General features: G+C 57.5%; 7 protein-coding genes across 7 annotated transcripts; 6 read left to right on the top strand and 1 right to left on the bottom strand.

Annotated features, from left to right (window-relative positions):
- Positions 1-205: 205 nt before the first annotated feature.
- On the bottom strand, positions 206-1339 carry GGS23DRAFT_600421 (serine/threonine protein kinase; the record flags this gene model as incomplete). The annotated part of the gene is made up of 5 exons (XM_051519064.1): positions 206-391; positions 446-575; positions 641-812; positions 883-1123; positions 1235-1339. 5 exons carry the CDS (start codon positions 1337-1339, stop codon positions 206-208), a joined length of 834 nt encoding a protein of 277 aa, XP_051368209.1.
- Positions 1340-2442: 1103 nt separating this feature from the next.
- Positions 2443-3863, top strand: GGS23DRAFT_585683 (uncharacterized protein). Its single transcript, XM_051517396.1, has one exon. The coding sequence runs from the start codon at positions 2565-2567 to the stop codon at positions 3729-3731; it is 1167 nt and encodes a 388-aa protein (XP_051368210.1). The 5' UTR covers positions 2443-2564; the 3' UTR covers positions 3732-3863.
- Positions 3864-4230: 367 nt separating this feature from the next.
- Positions 4231-6184, top strand: GGS23DRAFT_616193 (uncharacterized protein; the record flags this gene model as incomplete). Its single annotated transcript, XM_051520772.1, has 8 exons — positions 4231-4249; positions 4307-4572; positions 4638-4784; positions 5277-5315; positions 5370-5383; positions 5439-5487; positions 5561-5635; positions 5696-6184. The coding sequence occupies 8 exons, from the start codon at positions 4231-4233 to the stop codon at positions 6158-6160; spliced, it is 1074 nt and encodes a 357-aa protein (XP_051368211.1). The 3' UTR covers positions 6161-6184.
- Positions 6185-6414: 230 nt separating this feature from the next.
- Positions 6415-9079, top strand: GGS23DRAFT_585687 (ATP-NAD kinase). Its single transcript, XM_051517397.1, has 3 exons — positions 6415-6950; positions 7011-8154; positions 8207-9079. The coding sequence occupies exons 1-3, from the start codon at positions 6831-6833 to the stop codon at positions 8686-8688; spliced, it is 1746 nt and encodes a 581-aa protein (XP_051368212.1). The 5' UTR covers positions 6415-6830; the 3' UTR covers positions 8689-9079.
- Positions 9080-13060: 3981 nt separating this feature from the next.
- On the top strand, positions 13061-15729 carry GGS23DRAFT_320279 (alpha/beta-hydrolase). The gene is made up of 4 exons (XM_051512877.1): positions 13061-13420; positions 13515-14786; positions 14848-14919; positions 14984-15729. Exons 1-4 carry the CDS (start codon positions 13142-13144, stop codon positions 15608-15610), a joined length of 2250 nt encoding a protein of 749 aa, XP_051368213.1. The 5' UTR covers positions 13061-13141; the 3' UTR covers positions 15611-15729.
- A 734-nt stretch (positions 15730-16463) lies between these two features.
- Positions 16464-18670, top strand: GGS23DRAFT_320438 (SET domain-containing protein). The gene is made up of 4 exons (XM_051512879.1): positions 16464-16815; positions 16991-17691; positions 17756-17989; positions 18087-18670. The coding sequence occupies exons 1-4, from the start codon at positions 16686-16688 to the stop codon at positions 18540-18542; spliced, it is 1521 nt and encodes a 506-aa protein (XP_051368214.1). The 5' UTR covers positions 16464-16685; the 3' UTR covers positions 18543-18670.
- Positions 18671-21401: 2731 nt separating this feature from the next.
- GGS23DRAFT_607548 (UV-endonuclease UvdE-domain-containing protein) lies at positions 21402-23578 on the top strand (the record flags this gene model as incomplete). Its single annotated transcript, XM_051520067.1, has 3 exons — positions 21402-22121; positions 22197-22598; positions 22700-23578. 3 exons carry the CDS (start codon positions 21402-21404, stop codon positions 23576-23578), a joined length of 2001 nt encoding a protein of 666 aa, XP_051368215.1.
- Positions 23579-23784: the final 206 nt, after the last annotated feature.

Below are 23784 nucleotides of genomic sequence, written 5' to 3' on the forward strand. Positions count from 1 at the left end.
GGCCCTGAGCTGTAGCTAAAGCTGCCTAAGCTGACCCCTTTCCGTGGATGGTAACATATACCGGTCCCTTTATAAGAATTATGACATTAGTATGGCTTTGATGCTAGAGTCAGAAGGGCGAAGTAGTGCACCTGTATTTTGACTTGGGGCTTATTATTCCTTGTGGTGTTACTTGTCGATGGAGGTGCCACAACAGGCTCAATCATTATATAGAATATAGCAACTCCTCTGCCGTAGGGCGGTCCCTAGGATCCAGCTTCATGATCTCGAAGACGAAGTCTCGGTCTGCCGGTAGGATCTCGCGACGCGCCACAAGGTGAAAGGGCTTCGTAGGCGGCCCCATACTGTGGATAAACTCGACGATAGTAGATGCATTCTCGTCGGTAATTTCCTAAAATGAATCGGGAACTGGACCAAAATAGCGGTACGTATGGTTCAGCACTACCAACTCATACTCGTCGCGGTCGGACTTGATACCCTCGTTAGCCGGGTTGAAGAGATGAAGGCCGCCGCCGCAGAGGAGTGTCAGGACCTGCTGGGGCATGAGTTCAAGCAGGAACAGAGTAGTGGTTGGGCTAAATGTAGTGGCGATGCACCCAGAGCATTTCCGAAGGACCATATATCAGTCGCAGGCCCCCACGACAGGTGGAGCTGTGCTTCGGGGCTACGGGTAAAGCTGGCGTCGATGAGGTGGTCCTCTTGGGTAAGCTTGGAGTGCTTGGGCACAACACCGCCGCAGTCACCGCGCTGAATAGTGGGGAAGCGCCGATCGAACCAGCCTAGATTTACGAAGATGTTATCGAGTTCGATATCTGATGGCGACCATAATATTAGCAAGTGTATATATGACCCCCCCCCCCCCCCCCCGAGAGGTAGGCATACCGGTGTGGACCATGCCATCCTGGTGTAGAGTGCGAAGGGCCTCCAAGGCGCATTTTGCTACCTGCTTGATCTCCGGCCATGTTAACTGCTGCCGGTCAGATTCGGTGCGTAGGTCGCTGTCGAGATATTTTAGAACGATAGAAGGCGGGTCTTCGGGCTCATCGATCTCGTCCTCGAGGGGACGGAAGAATCGACTTCTAGCCTGGTACTGCTTCAAGACGGTCGCTTCGTTCTGCAACCGCTAGTGACCCCCGATGGCCTTCACGATACATTGCCGCCCTTTTTGGTTTCTGACATTCGCATTAGATCCCTGGCCGGCGGTGCGGGCGGCTTCAGGGCTGGCTTACGTTACAAGGTAGACAGCCCCGTGATCTGCCGCACGATGTAGCTCTTTAATAACCGAGTACGTCGACAAGCGCCCCCGAAGCGTCTGGCCGAGCTGGAGGGGCGATGCCATTGATGACTCGGCTGTCTCATTTACCTAGCGTCCAGTTGCTGTACGACATTGCAGTTTCAGTTAACAGCGGCGCTCCTGGTGGATATTTCCATCGAGGTTTCGCTTTGTGGCTATGTACCGTTTAGTCGCTTGCGGAGTGTCGCATATAGGACTTAATATAATATGAGTACATTCGCCGCACGACGGATGAGGTTGGATCTTGTTCTGGAATACGCAGGGTTGTTACGGGCAGGTAACAGCGACAGGGGTGCTTGAAGGATACCCTCAATTTGATTGCAACATCGAGAGCGGGCCTAACCCAACCACCTCCCGGGCAATTATATCACGGATGGGCACAATGCACCGTCTTCGGAAACCTTTCTGTAAAGACCGTGATTTTTAAAAGGTCATTATCAGGTCTATGATTTGTATAGAGGAGGTAATCGCCAAACCCCCCAGAACAAACCCCCAAGTCTGGAACTTATATGCGACTTCAGCTGGAGTTGATTCAAACTTCACATCACAAGTGCTCTTACAGCGTGGGGAGTGAGACGCTGAGCCCCCGTTATTTGGTGTTCGGGGGGTCGAGTCCCTTGTCCTAATGAATTGTTATAGCCACGAACCGAGTTGTTCTGGTTCGACAGTTCAAGCCGAATCGCGGGACAGAATCTAAGTGACGATACGCGCTCATTAAGAGGCAGTCCCGGAAGCATCGACGAATATCACCAAGCAGTAAACAGTACTTTAAGAATGGTAACGTACTGGCCTACCACCGCTGTACAAAATGGCGACGGCTATCCCATACTCTTATCTTTCAGAGATTGTAACAACAGTTCCCGGCGGATGATTTCGCCTCCCAATGATTTCTCGTCCCACTAGCAGTGGTTCCGCCAAGGGTGAAACCAACAGAGATATTGCAGCGCGTACCAATCTCTCGACTACCTAGGCCATGCCCGAAGGTTGTGGCCGTTTCATACCTTGGCGCCTCTGGCCATTTCTCACAGCCGCTGAAATTGCAGCAAAGCATAGGTAAAGGGGTTATTATCTGCAGATCGCCCAAACAGACTTGGCGGTAATGATTTTTTTCTTTCATCAACTCTCTTCTACACTTTTGGCCTCTGTATTGAGAGTCTCCCATCCTGCTTCTAATTACTCACCTGTGAGTATACACTCACCAACTCTCTTGTTCGCATCAAAAACTACTTGTAAGTTCCTACAGAGTGGGGGAAATACAGGGCGGTATTATATGTCCAGAGATTCCCCGCTACTAACGTCCAAACCAATCCGCCTCGACTGCTCGCCAAACCACGACACGACTAGGGAACAAGCAGCTCCCGCTTCTTCTTCTTCTTCTTCCTCAGTCATGACGCTGGAAAGCTCAGAAATAGACGGACTACCCTACTACAATGTCATCGAGCTCATCTTCAGCGAACATAACACCGACGCCAAGCTGAATGTTTTATGTAACGACACACGACTCCACATCTACTTATTTGAGGAAAATTTTACCGACTCGCCCCAGCTGAAAGAGAAGTATTTCTTCTACCTCCAAGTAGCAGAGGAATTTGAATTAGATGGTGTAACAGTTGAGGACTTCTACGACTGGATCACGGAGCCATTCTTACCCCTGCTCCGTAGTATACTACCTCCGGACCAATACAAGACGCCGACTCTTCAAGATTTCTTTTACCCCAAAATACTGACCTACACGTTAAAAGGAGTAGCTTCAGGGGAGCGGTTCCCATCCCTTTATGAAGTTTATGGTCAAGATAAACTGAGTATGGAACTCGGCATTCGCCTCCTCAATGAGCTTTCCGCGCCCTGGCCACGATTCCGCCCATCCGAGATCGAGATATGCGCCAGGAGCCCTAGCGCAGCACTCTCTGGTACGCCCAGGAAGGTGAAATTAGCGGGAGGGTCCGAAGTCTTCTTCCTCAAGCTCCTTTATGTTGGGGATCAACACCGAGCCGCACTGGAGTTCGGAAATTACAAGAGGATCGTCGATCTAGGGCTGGAAAAAGAGGGCTTGCGGATATCCCACCTCTTGGGCTTATTACAAGACGATAGTGGCTTTCTGTTAGGATTTCTACATCCGTATATTGGTTGCCGTGCTCTGAACTTGATGTGTGCTGTGAAGCCGGGTTTACAGGACGATTTACGACGGAGATGGGCCGGCCAAGTTATGTCCACAGTGCATCGCCTTCACACAGCTGGCACTCTCTGGGGTAATGCCAAGGCGGAGAACGTATTGGTCGATATATACGACAACGCCTGGGTGGCCGACTTTGGCGGAGGCTATACGGAAGAATGGGTGGACAAGGAAATGGCTGGCACGGTGGAAGGCGACCTACAGGGTTTGGCAAATATACTGGAGCATCTGGGCGTATCGAAAGAATTCGCTGCGGCAATTTGACCAGAAAACGATGAATTATATCGGGCAGTTTCAGGGATTCAAACAGAGGACGATTCTGTGTATCGTTATTCGGGATAACTGCCGAGCTCTCGGAAGCATGTACTTAAATCCTACAATTAATAGTGATTCAACGCACTTTAGTTTTCGGCATGAACAATTACTTTACGTATTTCAGGGCATTCCTTTAGGCCGGTTCCTTTAGCGCAAGAGTTACCTATGAGTGTTTCTCCGGAGGGATGCCTTTGTTCTTCACCGAAAGCAGTCGTCCTTTCAGAGCTGCTAGGTCTGACCAAAGAAAGCCCAGAGACTGGAGATGCCCATACCGGTGATAGACAATTACATATATCGCGTAGCTCGTAGCTCGCTCTGCTCCCTTCTTAACGATTATTATCCATCTCAAGTTATGGGACGCTCATATGTGTAACCTCGTGGAATTCTAGATGTTGAGTACGAGTCGCGGTATACATGGCGGCAACGCGAACAGGGGAGTTAAGTTGCAATGTCTCTACAGCCCCAACGTATGTAAATTACTTCCACTTTGGGATGTGTGGTAATAATAGTTTTTGTGTCTTCAGTTCGACCGATCCTACGTCAGAACAACGCCGTAGACCCTGACGACCCAACATTTCAGGCTGCTAGGGAGACTCTCTACCGTACTAGGGAATTCTTCCAACCCTACTCGCCATACATCAAATTTCGGGCGGTTTTAGGCTTTGGAAGTTCCGGGGCAGTAACACTGTGGCCTGTAATGAGCCATTCGGGCCGTTTTCAGGACGTTGCGATAAAGACACCGCACGACGAAAATGACGACCTCTTCCGGCAAGAGATACAATGGATGGAGGTGAGCATCCTCGTCGATATCGTTGCCCGAAAGCGAGAACCATAAAAGTTGACAATGACGATCAGAAATTCTCCTCTGCGGAGCACTTTATCCAACTTGCCCGTCTCCCGTCATATGCGCTTAACAGCGCCCTCTACAACAATTCGAAGAGCGAGGGGCCACCCCTAATCGTAATGAAATATGCGGAGAGGTGCGAGTTGAACGAGCTCCTGGTCCGTGTAAATGAAGCTGTAACTAGAAATGCTTCTGTCCCGAATGCAGAAAGGAGATTGGAATTTATACCCAGTCGGGTGTTATGGAGATTATTTCTCTGCCGTAAGCCGCCAGTACCGCGCTGATATTGATGACTGACATGAGCCGCCCACACTGATATTCTTGGCTTTACGCTATATTAGTCGTCCGGGCATGCATAGGAATGGCATATCCGCCTATCGACAGAGGACCACTGGTGTGTCGAGAGGTTATGCGACAAGAGCCGCCCAAACGGATAGTCCATCTCGACTTACACCCGCTTAACAGTAATTAAGTCTTGCAGTAAATTGTCGCGGCCCTGCAGACACCTGACTAAGTACTTTTAGTTTACATTGATACGGCTGAGCCGGGGAGCCAAGATGCAGAGCACCGATTTACACAGCTGTTCAAGGTTAATATTGCCTTTCACGCAACCAGTGTAGGCCTTGGCTTGGAGCTGACATTTGTCCCAGTTGGGTGATCTTGGACTGATGACAGAATTTGATCTCGATGTAAGCAAGTTTGCCTGAAGTTATAATTGCAATTACTGACTGGTCGTGAGATAGTGGACCGATGAAGAGTATTACCAGCGGAATAGTCACATGTAATGTTAAATTCTCTCTAACCTGCTCTAGGAAAATTGCTGCGGTTACCGACATTGGGAGGCCGAATTATGTAGCGCCGGTACGCCAGATCCCCTAAGTGAACTAACCTAGAAACAAATAAAACCCCCTACGTACTAAGGCATGAAGCGCAGGAGCAACGTGACCGAGAGCGGCCGCTGAGGGAGAATGCTTTCGGACCACATACCAATATCTGGGGGGTGGGACTCGTAAGCATGCCTAGAGCGTAAAAGCTCCAGTCTGCATAGCTAACTAACGCGCCGCGGCAGCTCATGTATAATGCCCTGACTCTATACCAGGTAGTGGCCGACGACGGGGACTGGGCGCCACGGGCGTGCCCTATAACTATGCCAGACGGTAGCGCCAAGAACCTCGTCACATGGGCGCCTTTCCTGGTCGGCCGCGAGGAACTGGTCTACGACGAGTTCAAGGCGTACGGCGACGATCTGCGCACCCTGATAGCCCGCTGCATGGCGGACGAGCCAGAGGATCGGCCGGGGCTGCAGGAGCTGCTCGACACGACCACGAAGAACATTGCAGCCGGTGATAGGATCGCTGCCGCCGCGCAGGAGGGGTGGGAGCGTCAGAAGGAGGGATACCCTGGCAGACGGGAGGGCCCCGTAGACGTCTCTCGACCGCCCGAGGTCGAAGACGACGATCTCGTTCGCAGGTTCTTTCGGGAGTATCTCAACGACCCGCCGGCGAGAGGCGACCCGTACCGGGATTATTGGTAAATTAATGCTTAGTGTAGATACGCCAACCTCGGGTGTGGGTACCTAATGGAATATTCTGTAGCGAGTTGCTGACGAGATAATCTCATGCCAGTCTACGTAGGCATCGGGTTTAGGGGTTAGTAAGTACCGCCATGGGATGCATCAGTAATCTAGGGATATGGTAGGTAGGTACCTAGGTAATACCTAGGTGCTGGACATGCCTCCATACAAATAGCCATACCTATGATGGCCGTGTTCATATCGATGTGAAGGGCATCGTATCTCACCTACCTACTTGAGGGGAACGCTGCTAGGAGGAGAGACGCTCTTCCTTTACGAACTGGCTTCCCGCCACCGTCATGCCCTCAGGGCATGTAGGTAGGTAATGTGCCTATATTACAGGTTCCTTGCCTTATCTGGTACCTATCGATAAGAGCTTCATGGAGGGGTCGTTAGTAAGAACCCCTGCATTGGCGTTTCTGTCGCGACGGCTTTCAATCACTTGATCTTCCCTCCTCCTTCTCTCTTCCTCTTTCACTTCTCTCTTTCTCCTACCATCCAATCTGAGACCCTCCTGCCATACAAACCATGCGCCTCAAATAAGAGAACACGGAACCGGGAATCCTTCTCGCGTTCGCCCAAGTGAAGTCTCCTTCTACTCTCTCGGCTGCTGCCTACTGGTACCGTCCTGATGTCGGCAACATCAGAGGGCGGCAATGCTGGTGGATCGCGAGGCGCCAGTGGGGATAAGTACAATTACCAGGAAGATCACCACTCTAGCGCAAGTGACGAAGATGGAAACGCTGTGGAAGTAGGTCTCGGATAGGCCAACCTATCGATCTGGTCGTGTTTCTGACCCTCTTTGCTGCAGGTCATCTTCGATCCGGGCAACCCGTATCGACGCAAAAGCTCCCTTGTCACTAGCGAAGTGGCCAACCCGAAGCTTACCAAGCCTAAGCCGAAGCCTTCACCAAGTCAATGTCTAGTCCACCAATTCCTCGAGGGTTATAACCACGACGATGACCGTGTCAAAAGCGGGGAAGTCTATAAGGAACACCACCATGGGAACCAGGAGGGTGCCATCCAGGTCGGCGCACACGAGCGCCCGGAGCCCGAACGAGGCGCCCGCAAATCGGCAAATGCGCCGGCTACGGACCTGGAGAGTGATGCCAGCACCGAGACCGGACAGGTGGACCAGAAGTCGTGGAAGAGGGCTCTGAAGAGAAAATCGAGTGGCCTGGACCACCCCGAGTATTTGAACAGCCGGCTGCTCACGAAGAAACAACTTACCGATATGGCCTGGGGCGTCCGAGAGTTAAGCAGAAGATTAGGCAGTATTAAGCTTAAGTTCAGGGCTAGGAGCATCTTCCTCTTGACCAAACCCTACGATCGCGAGTTGGTTCCCAAGACGCGCTGGCTAGCCAAATGGCTGCTCAGCGTAGAGCGAGATGTGCGGTACACCGTCTACGTGGAGGAGAACTTAGAGGAAAACAAGGAATTCGACGCGCCAGGGTTGCTGGAGGAACTTCGCGAGGAGTATCGCGAAGCTGGGCAACCGGGCAGCAATGCCCCCGCCGGCGGGTTGGAGAATCGATTGCGCTTCTGGCACGAGAAGATGTGCCGCACGCGGCCTCACACCTTCGACTTCATCATCACCCTAGGAGGCGACGGAACCGTCCTCTACGCCAGCTGGCTTTTCCAGCGCATAGTCCCCCCTGTGCTCAGCTTTTCGCTGGGCAGCCTCGGCTTTCTCACCAAGTTCGACTTCAACCAGTACCAAGATATCCTCACCGCCGCCTTCCGAGACGGCGTGTCTGTCAGCCTACGACTGCGATTCGAAGGAACGGTCATGCGAAGCCAAAAGAAGGGGGAAGAAGGCGAGCAAGTCCCGCACCGATCGCGAGATCTCATAGAGGAAGTCATCGGCGAAGAGAGAGACGGCGAACACACCCACAAGCCCGACGGCACATACGAAGTCCTGAACGACATCGTCGTAGACAGAGGTCCTAATGCTAGTTGAGTTTCTCGGAACGCCGCCGTTTCGGTACTAGAACTGACGCTCTGCAGCAATGTCGTACACGGAGATATTCAGCGACGACGAGCACCTGACGTCGGTGCTGGCGGACGGGGTGTGCGTGGCGACGCCGACAGGCTCGACGGCGTACAACCTGGCGGCGGGGGGCTCGCTGTGCCACCCGGACAACCCGGTGATGCTGGTGACGGCGATCTGCGCGCACACGCTGTCGTTCCGGCCGGTGGTGCTGCCGGACACGATCGTGCTGCGGATCGGGGTGCCGTACGACGCGCGGACGAGCAGCTGGGCGAGCTTCGACGGGCGCGAGCGGGTGGAGATCCTGCCGGGCGACTACGTGACCATCAGCGCGAGCCGGTTCCCGTTCGCGAGCGTGCAGCCCGAGGGCCGGCGCGGGGCGGCGGCCGGGGCGGCGGCCGAGAACTGGGTGAAGAGCATCAGCGCGAAGCTGGGCTGGAACACGCGCCAGAGGCAGAAGAACGAGGGGTACAAGGCGTGGGACCAGGGCACGAGCTAGCGCGGCGGTCTCCCTCCCTCTTTCTCTCTCTCTCTCTCTTTTTTTCTTCTTTTCGTTTCTGTTCGTGGTGCGTGTCTACGTGAGGAGGAAGAGGCTTCTAGAGAGGAAAAAAATCGAGACCAAGACACTACAGACGAAGACGGGACTCGCGAGCCGGCTGCGCTGCGGCTGCGATGCCTACTGTATAGATACGACAGACCCGCTGTCATGTGTTAGAGAGAAGATGGGGGGGCGTTGTGGCGTGTGGGCGCGTTCGGATTCGAGAAATCCAGGATAAAAAGACGATAGCTGCAGGCTCGTCGAGTTCTTTGTATATACCTACCCAAGTCATGTAGTATTCTATCGATATTCGCGTAGTAGCCATGCCGCTATTCGCGCGCGCGTTATCAGATCCTCTTGCCGTCCCTAGTAACCCTGCTCACGGCACACCAACCTTGTCGTCGGCGCGCTTGGCGATCTCATCTATTAGGTAGGTACCTAAGTGAATCCACGCCTATATTGCCTGCCTATTCGCAATGTCTGCATTCGTTCGCACGCAAGTTCTCACAACAACCGGCCGGCTACCAGAGTTCAACACTACGATAGATAGACTAAACAATAGAGACTACCAAGTAGCGCTGTCAGGAATCGAACCTATCCTCTATTATCTAACCCACTGAGCTACGATGTCGCGACTCAGAGTGCCAATTCTACCGCTCGCGCCTGAGAGACGAAGTCTTTTTTCGTGCCATCGCTGCTATATACCTAGGTACCTTGTGTACCCCTAGGGGGTTATCACGTAGCAGTTGAACCAGCCCTTGTATGCCCACATACCGCAAAGCGTAAATGTTGGCGTCTACGTTTTACGTGACATATACCTAATCATACTATCCAACCCCTTCCCCCTCCTCCCAGCCCGAACTCGTCTACCGATGCATCGGGTCAGTCCCATCCTTTACCATGTGCCTAAGGCACATGTGTGGAGAGTCGACTAGCTGGTGTCTCCTGAGCCGAGTACACCTCGTATTTGTCCCACGCCTTCTTCTGCACTGCAGAAATCTCTTCTGTCCTTCACCATGTGCCTAAGGCACATATGTTGAGAGTTGCGTAGTTGGTGTTTCCTGAGGTGAGCACACCTTGTGTTTGTTCCAACCCTTGCTCGGCATTGCCGAAATCTCTCCGTTCGTTTACAGCCACACGTGTACAATCTCTAGTTGAGAACACACATTGTCTTTTGAAGTATCGTTAGTTAATCTGCATTAATGCTGCAAACCTTGGGAGAGACTTACGGGCGATGACGGTAGGGGTCGTTACCCAATTGAGGACAGATTGGGCCCTTGTCGGTTTGGTCAGGATACTCTGAGGTCGGATCTCAATATACTCGATAGTATGAGGATGCTGGGAATACTGGGTTGTAGTCGGTTCGACGAGAGTAGATCGTGTGCTATGCGTTCCTTATTCTCGCGGATCTATACTCGGACACGTATTGATGGTACACCGTAGATCTGGGTGGGCGGATGTTGGGAATACTGGGTTGTATGTAGTCGGTTCGACGAGAGTAGATCGTGTGCTATGCGTTCCTTGTTCTCGCGGATCTGTACTCGAATACGCACTGGTGGTGCACCGTAGATCTGGGCGGGCGGATGTTGTAGAGGTCGGAACGGGCTTGCGATGAGCGGACACGCTCCCTTTTATGGACCTTATTGAGCCTCCCCTACTACGCAGCCACGCTCCTTCGTAGATAATGGACTACACCTACACCAGCGCGATAAGGCCAGAGCGGCTGGCGATCGGCCCAAGGGGTTGCTCCTCTCAGGTTCTTGTCCGTCATTAGCGCCTGCTCGTTCAACCTGCGTCACAAACCTCAGCATGTTTGTCTACCGGTCCGCCACGTGCCTGTTGGCTGGATAGAGCCTTCTCTTGGCTACGTGACAAGGCACGCGCTACGCTGAGGCACCAGATCCAGCTCTGGGGGGTCCTCCCCTATTACCTAGGTACCTACATGCAGAGATCACGCAACCGACCAACAGAAGAGCCGAGACCGCATACCTACCTTCCGATCGACGGAGCAAGGGGCCGGTCGGAGCGAGGCCAGCCAACTCAGAAAAACGGAGAAGCCTCGACAGCAACACACGTCTTACAGCACGGGCGTCCCTGGTGTATCTGCTCATAGGTTCTGGTAATGCTTTCGCAGTAACGCCTGACAGGGAAACCCGCCATGCTACTAAGGGGATCCGTGCGCCGGTATAGGCGCCACTTGGAACTCGGCTAAGGGCAACTGATACTACACTGTTTGCTAACCTTTCCCGGTAGTGGTACTGAGAAAGTGCCTGCGATATCTAGCCCCCGAGGACTTATCCGATGGGATCTACGATATAAGAAGGAGGGTGCTATCCGAGCTCTCGGGGCGAGACTCCGTATCGACTTCCGCATTGAATCGTAGTTTCTGGCCTGGCATGTGGAGTCGGGTTGATGGGGCGGCAAAGTTCGACTGGAGAGATTCGGCACTCTAGGAAGAGGAATCCCTCGGGCTGCTATGCAGTGGCAGTAACAGAGTCCTGAGGAACTGGACCGGGCAGATGGCGGAGTAGTTTCCTATGTCTGGGGCGGCTTGGAACTGCGGTCCGGCATAACGTTGAGAATACCTAGATATGCGACTCCGTAATGCTGAGACGGCGGAGAGGGATTGCTGCTCAACGTCCCAGCATTCCACCACCGCTTCTGATTTGACCGATGTCCGGGTTGCAGCACTGGATGCTTCGGCTTTCTTTGCTATGGCTTTGCGTTTTCCTGCTGGGCTGTTGGTTTCGATAATCGGGCACGCCCGGATACTCCCAGTCCCAGTCGATGCCGTCGATGCCGAGTCGTCGAGGAACTTGACGACGTTCGTTACCAGCGTCTAGCAAGCCGACTAGGCGCTCGTGAAGTCGTCAGTTCCCTTCCCGTAAACCCACGTCCCTGTTTTTTTTTTTTAATTGAAGCTGCCGCAGATCTACATCTCAGAGGCACCACCTGAATCAGATGAGGTGTGTGCTGCCTTACGATCAGACAGCATCCAAGAGGGCGCGCCGGCGGAGAGGGCGTTCCCGACAGAAACAGCACCTTCAAGACGAGCGTGAACGAGCCGACGTTCAAGGAGGCAATGGATGAACCTGAGCGTGAGCAGTGGACTCAAGCCATCTATCGAGAGATACGCGAAAACCGAGAGAGGGGCAAGTTTAAGTTCGCCTCACCGTCAGAGGCACCCCAAGGGCACCTTATTGACTCGAAATGGGTCTCGAGGAAGAAGTTCTTGTTTCTCGATTCGATCGTTGAGGTGGCTGATAATCTTCGCTTGTTGCTCAACCGTGGTCATACGGCTGCCCTTGGGCGGCTCAGTTCCTTCGAGCCTCGTTGCTCAATTGCTTTATCTCTCTGTCGGCGTGGGTAAACGAGCGAATCGTGGTCTTCAGCTTCACAACGAAGGAGGTGCTACCATGTGGCAAAGCGGTCTCAGGAAACGTGGCTCAATTGCTATTAAATTGCAGCTATTCAGGTTTTTCGTGCGTTATGGCTCGAGCCGTTTATCTAAGCTACCTACGGTTGTGGCAGTATGGCCACACGTAACCGCGCTTGTGCGCCCATACTTCTGAATACCCTCAGATCAGTAGGTTACCTCTTAATAAAGGATAGGTTCGATTCCTAACGGCGCTGGTAGTCTTCGTTATTTAGCTCATCTCCTTCTACTCGGCGAGCTCAGGGGGAGGGGCGCTGGGTACCCACCTAGGTACCTACCACCTCTTACGTACCTCCTAGACATTGCCTATAATAATAACCCCCCTAGCACCTAACCTAGCACCTAACCTGCCTATGGTAGATACCGATAGCGCACCAGACCCGCTAACCGAGGGCCCGCGGTCTCCTGGAACGGGGAGCTGAAGTAAGTACCTGCACTTCTAAAACCAGGTGCTATCCCGAGGTTAGACGCCCTATGTACCTAGGTAGCTAACCATCGGCTATGGTGAAACTAGGTACCTGCCAAATCAAATCTGCAGAAAACTTCATCCGAATGGCAGACGCGCAAGATTCCTCAACCTCGTCGACGCGACCAAGCCCCGTCCTACGGTTCGAATCCCCGATGGCATTGCGAGCTAGCGTGCGACGTCAGCACGTCCCGCCTATGTGTCTAGGATTAATAAGACGGCCAAGCACAGCGTCCAGCACAACGCGTGGCATACTAGCCAATCCCACCTCACTTGTTGCTGCTCGGTTCCGTCCGCGGCTCGCGTACCCTGTAGATGCCTGGCCTGTCTCGTCTGGTCGTAGGATCTGAGACTGGCCACCAAGGGGCTGTGTCGCTCGCCAGCTTCGAGCTCCGATTTCGAATAAGTAGCAGCAGCAGCGCCAGCCGCGGGCCCTAAAGCATCGTCCCGCTCAATGAGTCGACCCCTCCGACCTCTTCTTCCTCAGTCTGCTACCAGAAACCACCCGTCCCATGCCCCTGCGCCGAGGGACCATGGCATCGTCAGATTTCTCGAATTCGCCTCTCCTCCGCGAGAAGCAAGAAGTTGTAACTTCGCCACCGCCCCGCCTGTCGCCCAGGAAGCCAGCCTGGAACTGGACGCGCGTAGGCGTCGCGCTTCTGACTGTCGCCGCTGGCGTCAGTGCTCTTAGACACATTATCCGTAATCGTACCGGCCAAGCCAACTACCGCGGAGAGTATGGACACCGAGACTCGTCTGAAGGCCCTCCCGAATGGACGGAATGGTCCAGCGTAGGCTCTGCTCTCTCTCTCTCTCCTTAAGAATCCAAAATACCTACGTAATGTCGATCTCAGTGTTAACCTAGGCGCTTGTGGCTTGAATTAGATCACCCCGAGCGAGAAGCTCGTCTGGCATCCATGCTTCGGCGTGTATGGAGATGACTTCCAGTGTGCCCGGCTGACCGTACCGATGGATTACCACCGACCGCTGAATCAGTCGGCGGACCACCCCAAGGTCCACCTAGCGCTAGTCATGAAGCCTGCCCGCAATCGCACTAGCAATCCGTCGTCCTATTCCGACTCCCCCTTACTTATAAATCCGGGAGGTCCTGGAGGCAGCGGAGCCATCTTTGCCCTTATTGCCGGATCGATAATCCACACCGCTATCGGCACCGAACGGGACATCATCGGGTTCGACCCTCGCGGTGTCGGAGCCACGACCCCCCAGGCCGATTGTTTTGCCAGCCCCCCCGACTTTCTCGGGCTGGACGGGCGCAACGTCGCCTTGATGAACCGGATGAACTGGATCGCGTCGGGCCACGAGATCGGCCTCATCAACTCGAGCAGCGTCGCCCTCGCCAAGCATGATGTTAGGGCCCGCGCCCTCGCGAAGCTCTGCCAGCGGGTCGACGAGGCCGAAGGCGACAGCAGTATCTTCCGGTACTTGAATACCCCCAACGTCGCCCGAGATATGCTTTCCATCGTCCACGCTTGGGACGAGTGGAGAGCCGTCCCCGCAACCAAATCTGTCGAGCCCACGCACAGCTCCGAGGGCGCGGACCGCGAGGCTCAACCGATTGATAAGTTGGCACCGGGTGACAGCACCCAGGGCAAGCTCGTCTACTGGGGCCTCTCCTACGGCACCGTCCTAGGTGCAACCTTCGCGTCCATGTTCCCGGACAAAGTCGGCCGACTCATCTTAGACGGTGTCGTGGACGCCGACCACTACGTCAACCCGGTCGCGGCGGACAACATCCTGGACGCCGATGCGATCTGGGAGAATTTCTTCGTGTACTGCGCCAAGGCGGGACCACGCTGCCCATTTTCCCAGTTTGGGGAGACGGCCGAGGACCTGAGAAACAGGTACGACGTCCTCATGAGCCAGCTGGAGAAGGAGCCCGCGATCGTCATACCCCCCAACGGCAACGTACCCTTGTTAGTGACGGCTGGCGACCTCAAGCTACTCATTTTCTCGGCGCTATACTCGCCCATTGCGGTTTTCCCTCTAATTTCCTTCCTTCTCCGAGCCGCGGCCGTCGGCCAACTGGACTCTTTTGCCTCAGCGCCGTCCCCCGGCACGTTCTGTAAAAATATGACCTTGCCTGTGTGGCCGGATGACGCCCAGAAGGCGATAGGATGTAGCGACAAGCGATATAAGGTAAGAAAAGTGATGGGGCTTGTCGTGGTCCCTTTAGATGCTGAATTTTGACACTCGGCAGCTCGATAAAGACGTCCCGGAGCTGCAGAAGGACTTTGAGAAGATGGCCGAATACTCGGAGTTCGCCGATATCGTAAGTTTTTCTCTTCATCATCGCCCCCCAAAGTAGGTACTTTCTGACCCTTCGCCCGCCGCAGTGGATGAACGTGGGCTTCAACCTGGCTTGCAACGGGTGGGGGATCGAGGCAAAGGACCCGCCGATGCGATGGGACGACCACCCGGCGCACCGGGCGGACCCGATCGACACGAGCTTCCCAGTGCTGTTCCTCTCGAACCAGCTAGACCCGGTGACGCCGCTACACGCAGCGCTCAAGATGACGCGCAAGTTTACCAACGCGAGCATCGTCGAACAGACGGCCGAGGGCCACTGCACCGTCTCGTGCGTCTCGCCCTGCACCATCGGCCACCTCCGCGCGTACCTCGACCACGGCGTCGTGCCGCCGCCGCCGATCTTCGACGACTCCGGCTCGGGTGACGCCGACTCGGGCGAGTGGCCCGTCTGCGCATGCGCCGAGAAGCCGTTCCGGTCGCTCGAGGATACGGTGGCTGCGGCGGGGGCGAGCGATGATGACGAAATCTTGCGTGGCACGACAGACGAAGAGGTGCAGGCCATGATGGCGCACCGCGAGCTGCGGAACCGGTTCGCCCACTTCGTCACATTCCACCAGCGGCTGGAATATCAGAATCCGCTCTGGGGCTCGGTGCTGGACAGCTCGGCGCCGTTCGCGGCGAGGGAAAAGCATACATGCCACAAGCGGCCGTGAAGACCGGTACGCGTCGCTCGCTGACGTATGCTAAAACATGTTGTAGGTATCTATCGACGCGTTGGTATCGTGTACGCGAGATCTAGTCGGTGTTCGTCTTCAGACTATTCGTGATGCTTAATGAACTTTTTCGGTCCGCCCCGTGTAAACCTCGCTCTGCCCTATTTGCGGCCCCCGGGGCCCCCGGTCCCCCCTCGCCCTGGCATAGCAACGACACGCTCGTCCCCAGCAACCGTCGTCACCCACGCGACCTGGCCCAGGCCTCATATAACCTGATAGGCCTCTTACTTTCCAAAAACCAGGGCACTCTACGTCGTCCGGGGGCCTCGTGGTGTGCTCTGGCGCCCTGGCCCAAACTGCAGGGAGCGTAACGTAGAGGCTACGGTTCGAAACCCCCCATGAGCGCCTCCACGCCGCCGTTCCCGACACCCTCGCCCCAAGAGGTCCTAACCCGTAGCCGAATTTTTTCCTTTCCAAGTCTGTAGGTTGTGTTGGGTTTTCTTGTTGTTGTCTGGGTCGCAGCTATACCTACATATTCTCCTGCCTTCTTATACCTACGTGCCACTGTCGCTCCTCGTGTTAGGTGCTGGTAAGGGGAGGAGTTTTCTTTTTCGTGTGTGTTCGTCTCCTTTTTATCTCTGCGTCTCGGGAACATCCATTTTCGGTCTTTCTTAGCTACCCTACCTTGCGCTACGATATGCCAGCTCCCGCGTGGATTCTCGTGAGTATCACGGTACCCATCCTGAGTAGGGGTGGTAGTATGCAGTTAGGCAGACATGTGCGCAGCGGCTGTTTTGCACTTAAGCGTGTGCGTGACCTGTTACCTGATGCAGCACAGTGTCGCCGAGCTACATCCGAGGCTATGCCCGAAGGGTGCAGCTGTAGGGACCAAAATTATTCATTCATCTGATTTTCGGTACCTGCGTCGGGACTATGCACACACACCGAACTTCGCAGGTGAGAGAAACTCCGCCGTCATCCTGCACTCCACCACCCGTCTTCCCACCTCCATCACTCCTCGTTTTCTCTTCCTCTTCTTCTCGTTGCCGGGACGAGCAGGACGGAGACCATCACGATGTCAGATCCCGCGTTCGACGCCAAGTCGGCGGCTTTCCTGCGCTGGTTCACGGCTTGGCCCGGCGCTACTTTCCACCCGGACATTAGGATCGAGGACCTCCGCGGCCGCGGGGCCGGGCGCGGAATCGGTGCGTTGTCTTCATCTCGTCTCATCTCGTCTCATCCCTCTTGGTTTCCTCTAGCTCTACTTTCGTGTGTCTCGGGAGAAAATTGAGCCGAGAGGGAGGATATACCCCCCTAACCCTCTTATCCCCTTCCCCCGCGTCTTACCCCGGCTTCTTGTTAATTCCCGCGTCGTCGCAGTCGCCACGGCCGACATCCCCGAGGACACCACGCTCTTCCGCATCCCGCGCGCCGCCGTGCTCAGCACGCGGACCTCGGACCTGCCGCGGCGCCTGCCCCACCTCTTCGAGGCGTCGACGGCCGGGCTCGAGGACGCGTCGGACAACGAGGCCGACGACGACCCGCACATGCGCCTGCCTGGCGGCGGCGGCAGCGACGCCAACGGTCGCGGCGGGGCGGCCGCCGCCGGGGCCCCGGATAACTGGGTCGCGCTGATCCTGGTGGCCATCTACGAGTTCCTGCAGGGGGACGGCTCGCGCTGGAAGCCGTACCTGGACGTGCTGCCGGCGCGGTTCGAGACGCCGATGTGGTGGGACGGGCGCGAGGTGGCGGAGCTGCAGGCGAGCCCCGTGGTCGGGCGCATCGGCCGCGACGAGGCCGACGGCATGTTCCGCGCCGGCGTGCTGCCGGTCGTGCAGGCGCACGCCGACGTCTTCTACCCGGCCGGCGCGGCGCGGCTGGCCGAGGACGAGCTGCTCGCGCTCGCGCACCGCATGGGCAGCACCATCATGGCGTACGCCTTCGACCTCGAGAGCGAGGACGAGGACGAGGACGGCGGCGACGGCGAGGACGGCGACGGCTGGGTCGTCGACCGGGAGGGGTCGACCGTGATGGGCCTGGTGCCGATGGCCGACATCCTCAACGCCGACGCCGAGTTCAACGTGAGCGAGGACTGCTGCCGTCTGTGCTTGCTTAGACCCGTGTGTCGCTGACCGTCGTTCGCAGGCGCACGTAAACCACGGCGAGGACTGCCTGACGGTCACGGCCCTGCGGCCGATCCCAGCGGGCGCCGAGATCCTCAACTATTACGGGCCTCTCGGCAATGGGGAGCTGCTGCGGCGCTACGGCTATGTAACCAGTCACCATGCTCGCTACGACGTTGCAGAGATATCCTGGGAGCTAGTCCTCTCCGTCTTGAGGGACGCTCTCCAACTAGACGACAGGGTATGGGGGAAAGCGGTACGTAGCAGGCCCGATTACACCCCCTCCTTCCCTCTCTTACCTCTCTATCCTCTTTATTGGCTTCCCCGGCGTGCCACTTACTGACCGGCTGTAGCTCAACGAACTCGACCTGGAGGAGATCGAAGACGCTTTTGTCATCGAACGAGACTCGGGAGAGCCCAACTCGAGGGGCGAACTGGATGCTGCAGCGACCTTCAAGGAGCTCCCGACAGACCTCATAGAGCAAATCCACTCGCTGCTCAAGGCTATCCGACACGTGAGCCCCGATACCATCCCCGACAAGGCGAAGCGGGACGAGATCACACTGTCAACCATCCACCGCGCTCTAGAACTCAAGCTGGCCCAGTACACGACGAGCCAAGCGTACGACTATGATTTGGTGTCGGGAGACAAGGTCTCGGGTCGGCAGAAGATGGCTGCGGTGGTGCGATGGGGCGAGAAGGCCCTGCTGCAAGAGGCGGTAGACTTCGCGTACGGCAAGGTCGAGAAGACGAGATCGAGCATCAGGCGAGACGACGAGCCCGGAGCGAAAAGGCAAAAGACTAGGTGAGTGTGGACAGAAGTCCCGCCACCCTGTCTTTTTTTTGTCCCGCAACGCCACCTTCATGCGCGACGGGATGGCGCTCGCCCTTTGCTCCAACCAACGCTTTCTTCTGGTGGCTTACTCTGCTATGTCTCCTCACACAAGAAACACGGCCGCAGGACTAAGCGGTAGATGGGTTGCATGGCATCGGTACCAACCTGCGTCCATTTTCATTTGTTTTTCTTGTTTCTTTTTTTTTTTTGGTCCGGGGAGCCTATCGCATCAAGGATGATGCTGTGGCAGAGAAGCACAGGGGCACGGCGAGCTAGGATTAGAGGCAACATGCCAATTAGAAAGGGATAGACGGCTATGGGGGGCTAGAGTATTGAATGTAGACCTCACGGCCATGGGGATGACATTATTTATATATACAACATATATAAAGACATATACGACAACCGAGTCCAACAGGTTCGCCTTGCGTCGTATCGGACATATCATCCCCGCTTACCCGGCGTCGTCTTCCTCGAGACATCGGTAGCGTCCCTTAATAGAGGGAGAGCATTTGACCTACCTCCTGAGCTTACGGATTCACAGGGCCATGCTTCGTCACACCGAGCAGTGACTTTTTTCGTGCGAATCGAGAGGGCACCTCACCGAACATATCTGCATTTGTCAGAGGCGAATGCAAGGGACGCGTACGGCTGAAGGTAACCCATTCGCCGGCCGGCATTTCCCCACTGCCGAGCCCAATTTCTACGCTGATAACTCCGCGCGGTCGACGGGGAGGGGAGGGGAGGGGAAGAGGCCTGGACGGGCGAAAATAAAAAGAAACCGTAAATCGCCAGGCTGCGGGCCTGGCCACGGGGGGGGGCCCTTTTTTTCTCACCATTGAACGAGGAGCGCCAGGGTCTCACCGCGTTGCTAGACCCTCTGTACTCGCCGAGCTGCTTGGAATGTATCACGGCCCCCCTCTCTCCCGGCCCCCTTTTCTTTAACGACCAGACGGCCGAGGCGGCTAGCACGCTGGTGACGCATACATCCGCCCACCCTTACCTATCTTGGCGCTCGACGAGCGACCAGCACCACGAAGACGACCGACAACGACGACCACCACCACCACCACCGCGCTGTCCACCGCCGACACGATGCGCCACGGCTGGGAACCCATCGTGATATCGTGTCTCTCGATCGCGGGCGCGATCGTCGCCATAGCGCTGTGAGCCTGCCTGTCTTGCCTACCTGCCTGCCTACCATCTCACGACGAGGCTCCCTACTGCGCGCGGGCCCACTGTGGAGGGGGAGGGGGAGACGGCGACGCACCAACCAGACTGACACGGTCGCGGCAGGTACGCGAGATACACGGCGCGGCGCGGCCGGAGCAGCGCGCGGCCGCCACAGCCGGCGGCAGCGAAGGACGCGCCGGCGCCGCGCCTGACCAAGTCGCTGCAGCGCGCGCTGGCGCAGCTCGAGAGCGTGAGCGACCGGCGGTCGCGGCGGACGGAGCCCGAGGACGCGACGTGGTGAGCGGGCCCCTCTCTTTCTCTCTTCCCTCCCCCCCACCCCCCTTTCCCCCCGACGGTGCGTAGTAGACGCGGTGCTGACGCGGGCGCGGGGGTAGCTCGATCTGCCTGTCGAGCCTGTACGCGAGCGAGGCGGAGGGGGCGCCGAAGGGCCCGCAGCCGCAGCCCCAGCCCCAGCCGGCGCGCGACGAGGCGCTCCGGCTGCGGCGCTGCGGCCACGAGTTCCACGCCCGCTGCCTCGTCACCTGGTTCCTGCGCGACCAGTACGACTGCCCGCTGTGCCGCGCGCCCTACTACCAGCGGCCCACCGCCACCGCCGCGGACGAAGACGACGTCGAGGCCCAGGCCGCGGCTGACTACCGCGAGCGCCCGCCGCTGCCGGCGATCGCGTTCTGGATCTTTTGAGGAGGGTAGGGGTACCTAGTGGCAGGTTTTTGGTTTTTGTGAGTGGGCAGCAGGATAGAGAGGTATACCTGTGTGTTGTGGGAACGTCTCGCCCGGGGGTTAAGACAGCAGATATAGGTGCCTGCCTATATGAGTATGCGAGTATACCGTGTATGCTTATACCGAGCTGAGAGACATACCGCGAGCTCCTCGCACGTGACCCCCCGCGTCCCCTCGCATCATCCCCAGACATAGGTACTACCTAGTTCTAAGCATATTCGCCCCTCTCGATCCCGCTACGGGAATGCCTCGCCGCGATCGTCGCAAGCATGATTTCATCGATCTGCCCCCCCGGCGCCCCGATGACCTCACGCCCACCACGCCGCCGCCATCGCCGCGCGCCGCGCCCCCGGAATGCCGGCTCCTAGCCCCATCGCGCTAACGTCACCGCCGCCGCCGAATCCCTCTCCTCGTCTAACCCACGGAGCAAAAGCCCCGTGCTATCGGCTTGGCGCGTCTAGTCGGACGATCGATCTGCTTAGGTACCTAGGCCTGCGGACTGCGTACCTACCTACCTACCATGGGTCCGGCGGCTATAATGAGATGCCCGGGCTGGGCTACGCGACTCTGCGGAGCGGGGCTCTCCCCAGCGCCGATCGCATTCACATCCGCTTTGTATTGTCCTCCTGCTTTTTGTGTCTCGCGCGTAAACCTGAACCAGTCCTGGCGTGCTCGGCCCGCCACCGCATATCGATCCTACATACCTGCCTCCCGGGCCAATCTCGTGAAATGCGGCCGTCATAGAAATCTCCCACCTCCCGCCCACCGCACACACCTACTCACCTCCTGGATGCTCGTCGCCTCCCGGAATCCGATTCGCTGCTACCGCACTAGACCTAGGCGCGCTCTCGGCCCTTATGCTCCGGGCTCGCGCGATCCATCGACGCGTCGCCACCGACACGGTGGTATATCTACCAGAATGGCCAGTACGGCGGCACCGCCGCCGGCGGAGACCCAGCTCCAGAGGACCGCGCACGCACAGCATCCGACCACGACCACGACCACGGCCCCGCGGAGATCGGGGCGCCTCGCCCAGAACCAAGCGCGACAGCTGCCGCCGCCGCTAGATGCCGGCCCGTTCGGCGGGCGAAGCGTGCGCTCGGCGTCGACGAAGGCCGCGGCTGAGACGGAGGCGAAGGTGAAGAAAAAGAAAAAGAAGAAGAAGAAGGAGGAGAAGATGGGAGAGGTGGGAGAGGTGGGAGAGGTGGCGGCGGACGTGTACAACGGCCGGCGCGGGCTCGAGGACCGCCTGCGCGACTCCGTCAAGCGTCAGAAGCTGGCCCTGGACGAGAGCGAGGTCCTAGCGGGCACGGGCGCGGAGAGCGCGGAGCCAGCCGCCCTGCCTAAGGTTACTAAGAGGGACGCGGCGGACGTGACGGCGCCGGAACCGGCGAAGCGGGTCCGCAAGAGCAAGAAGCGGGATCTTGCGAGCAGCAATGACGATCGGATCGCCGATGCGTACGCGGACGGCGAGCTGCATGATAGGGAGGACGGGTATTACGACGTGGCCTGGGACGACAGGTACGACGACATGGCCTGGGACGACGCCGACGCGGGCGCGTGGATGCAGGACGAGGCAAGGCCTCCGCCGGTAAACAGCGACTACCTGCCGCTGCCGTGGAAAGGGAGACTGGGCTATGTGAGCCAACCCCCCGAGCGTTCATCATCCGTACGAGCCGAAGCAGAACAGCGGCAGATGGCTGACCCAGCATAGGCCTGCCTCAACACGTACCTGCGGCACACGCAGCCGTCGGTGTTCAGCTCGCGGACGTGCCGGATCGCGTCGATCCTGGAGCACCGGCACCCGCTGCGGGACCCGACGCGGCCGGAGCACGCGAGGAAGAACCGGCCGGACAAGACCCAGCCGGCCGACCTGGCGCGCGGCCAGCGCTTCGTCGAGGCGCTCGGCCTCGCTAACGCCCGCGACATCGTCAAGATGCTCCGCTGGAACGACCGCTACGGCATCAAGTTCATGCGCCTCAGCTCCGAGATGTTCCCCTTCGCCAGCCACGAGGTCTACGGCTACCGGCTCGCCCCCTTCGCCTCCGAGACCCTCGCCGAAGCCGGTCGGGTCGCCGCCGAGCTGGGCCACCGGCTGACGGTGCATCCGGGACAGGTAAATACGTCTTCCTTTATTCCTTCTTTCTTTCTTTCTCTTTTCTTTTTCGATCTGCCGGCGGTGCTGACTTATGGCCGCGTCTCCCCCTCCTCCTCCAGTACACGCAGCTCGCGTCGCCGCGGGAGGAAGTACTCCGCAACTCGGTGCGGGACCTCGTGTACCACGACGAGATGCTGTCGCTGCTGCAGCTGCCGGCGCAGCTAGACCGCGACGCGGTCATGGTGCTGCACATGGGCGGGACGTACGGGAACAAGGCGGCGACGCTGGCGCGGTTCCGGCGCAACTACGCGGCGCTGCCGCCGGGCGTGCGCGCGCGGCTCGTGCTCGAGAACGACGACGTGGCCTGGTCCGTGCACGACCTGCTGCCCCTGTGCGAGGAGCTCGGCATCCCGCTCGTGCTCGACTTCCACCACCACAACATCGTCTTCGACCGCGCCCGCGTCCGCGAGGGCTCCCGCGACCTCGTCCCGCTGCTCCCCCGCATCCGCGCCACCTGGGCCCCGCGCGGCATCACGCCCAAGATGCACTACAGCGAGCCGCGCGCCGGCGCCGTCACGCCGCGCCAGCGCCGCAGGCACAGCCCCCGCGTCGCCACGCTGCCCCCCTGCCCCCCCGACACCGACCTCATGATCGAGGCCAAGGACAAGGAGCAGGCCGTCTTCGACCTCATGCGCAAGTTCCGGCTCCCCGGCTGGGACCGCATCCACGACGTGGTGCCGCACGAGCGCGCCGACGAGAACCCGCCGCCGCCCAAGAAGTCGCGCTGGGCCAAGAAGCGAGGCGACGACGACGAGGCGGGGCTCGGCGCGACGCCACCCCCCGTCCCCGACGCCGAGGTCGGCATGGGCGGCCCCGACAACCGCGTCTACTGGCCGGTCGGCATGGAGGCCTGGCTGCGCCCGAAGAAGCGCGAGGTCAAGCGGAAGAAGGGGTCAGAGACCGCAAAGAAAGAGAAGAAGGACGAGGACGAAGACTGAGACCCGACAGCGGCTTGTCGCACTCTGGTTCCTCGCCTGGCCTGCGTGCATGCGTCGGCGTCCGGATAGCTACATCATTATGCACCGCATGAAGGCACTTGTATGGACTGGGAAATGGATTATTTGATGCATGTATCGTGAGATGGCTTGATAGCTGAAAGGAGTTCATCTCGTCTTCCACATAAAAAAAAACTCAATAAAATAAA

The sequence above is a fragment of the Durotheca rogersii genome (genome assembly GCF_024521655.1).
Source record: "Durotheca rogersii strain YMJ 92031201 chromosome Unknown GGS23scaffold_32, whole genome shotgun sequence".
Classification (NCBI taxonomy): domain Eukaryota; kingdom Fungi; phylum Ascomycota; class Sordariomycetes; order Xylariales; family Xylariaceae; genus Durotheca; species Durotheca rogersii.

Coding starts and splice junctions, on each gene's coding strand:
- GGS23DRAFT_585683 (XM_051517396.1), top strand. CDS start 2,565: ATGTCCAGAGATTCCCCGCTACTAACGTCCAAACCAATCCGCCTCGAC.
- GGS23DRAFT_320438 (XM_051512879.1), top strand. CDS start 16,686: ATGTCAGATCCCGCGTTCGACGCCAAGTCGGCGGCTTTCCTGCGCTGG. Junction 16,816..16,990: donor CGGGGCCGGGCGCGGAATCG/GTGCGTTGTCTT, acceptor GCGTCGTCGCAG/TCGCCACGGCCGACATCCCC. Junction 17,990..18,086: donor ACAGGGTATGGGGGAAAGCG/GTACGTAGCAGG, acceptor GACCGGCTGTAG/CTCAACGAACTCGACCTGGA.
- GGS23DRAFT_585687 (XM_051517397.1), top strand. CDS start 6,831: ATGTCGGCAACATCAGAGGGCGGCAATGCTGGTGGATCGCGAGGCGCC. Junction 6,951..7,010: donor AAGATGGAAACGCTGTGGAA/GTAGGTCTCGGA, acceptor TCTTTGCTGCAG/GTCATCTTCGATCCGGGCAA. Junction 8,155..8,206: donor AGACAGAGGTCCTAATGCTA/GTTGAGTTTCTC, acceptor GACGCTCTGCAG/CAATGTCGTACACGGAGATA.
- GGS23DRAFT_320279 (XM_051512877.1), top strand. CDS start 13,142: ATGCCCCTGCGCCGAGGGACCATGGCATCGTCAGATTTCTCGAATTCG. Junction 14,787..14,847: donor GTAGCGACAAGCGATATAAG/GTAAGAAAAGTG, acceptor GACACTCGGCAG/CTCGATAAAGACGTCCCGGA. Junction 14,920..14,983: donor ACTCGGAGTTCGCCGATATC/GTAAGTTTTTCT, acceptor CGCCCGCCGCAG/TGGATGAACGTGGGCTTCAA.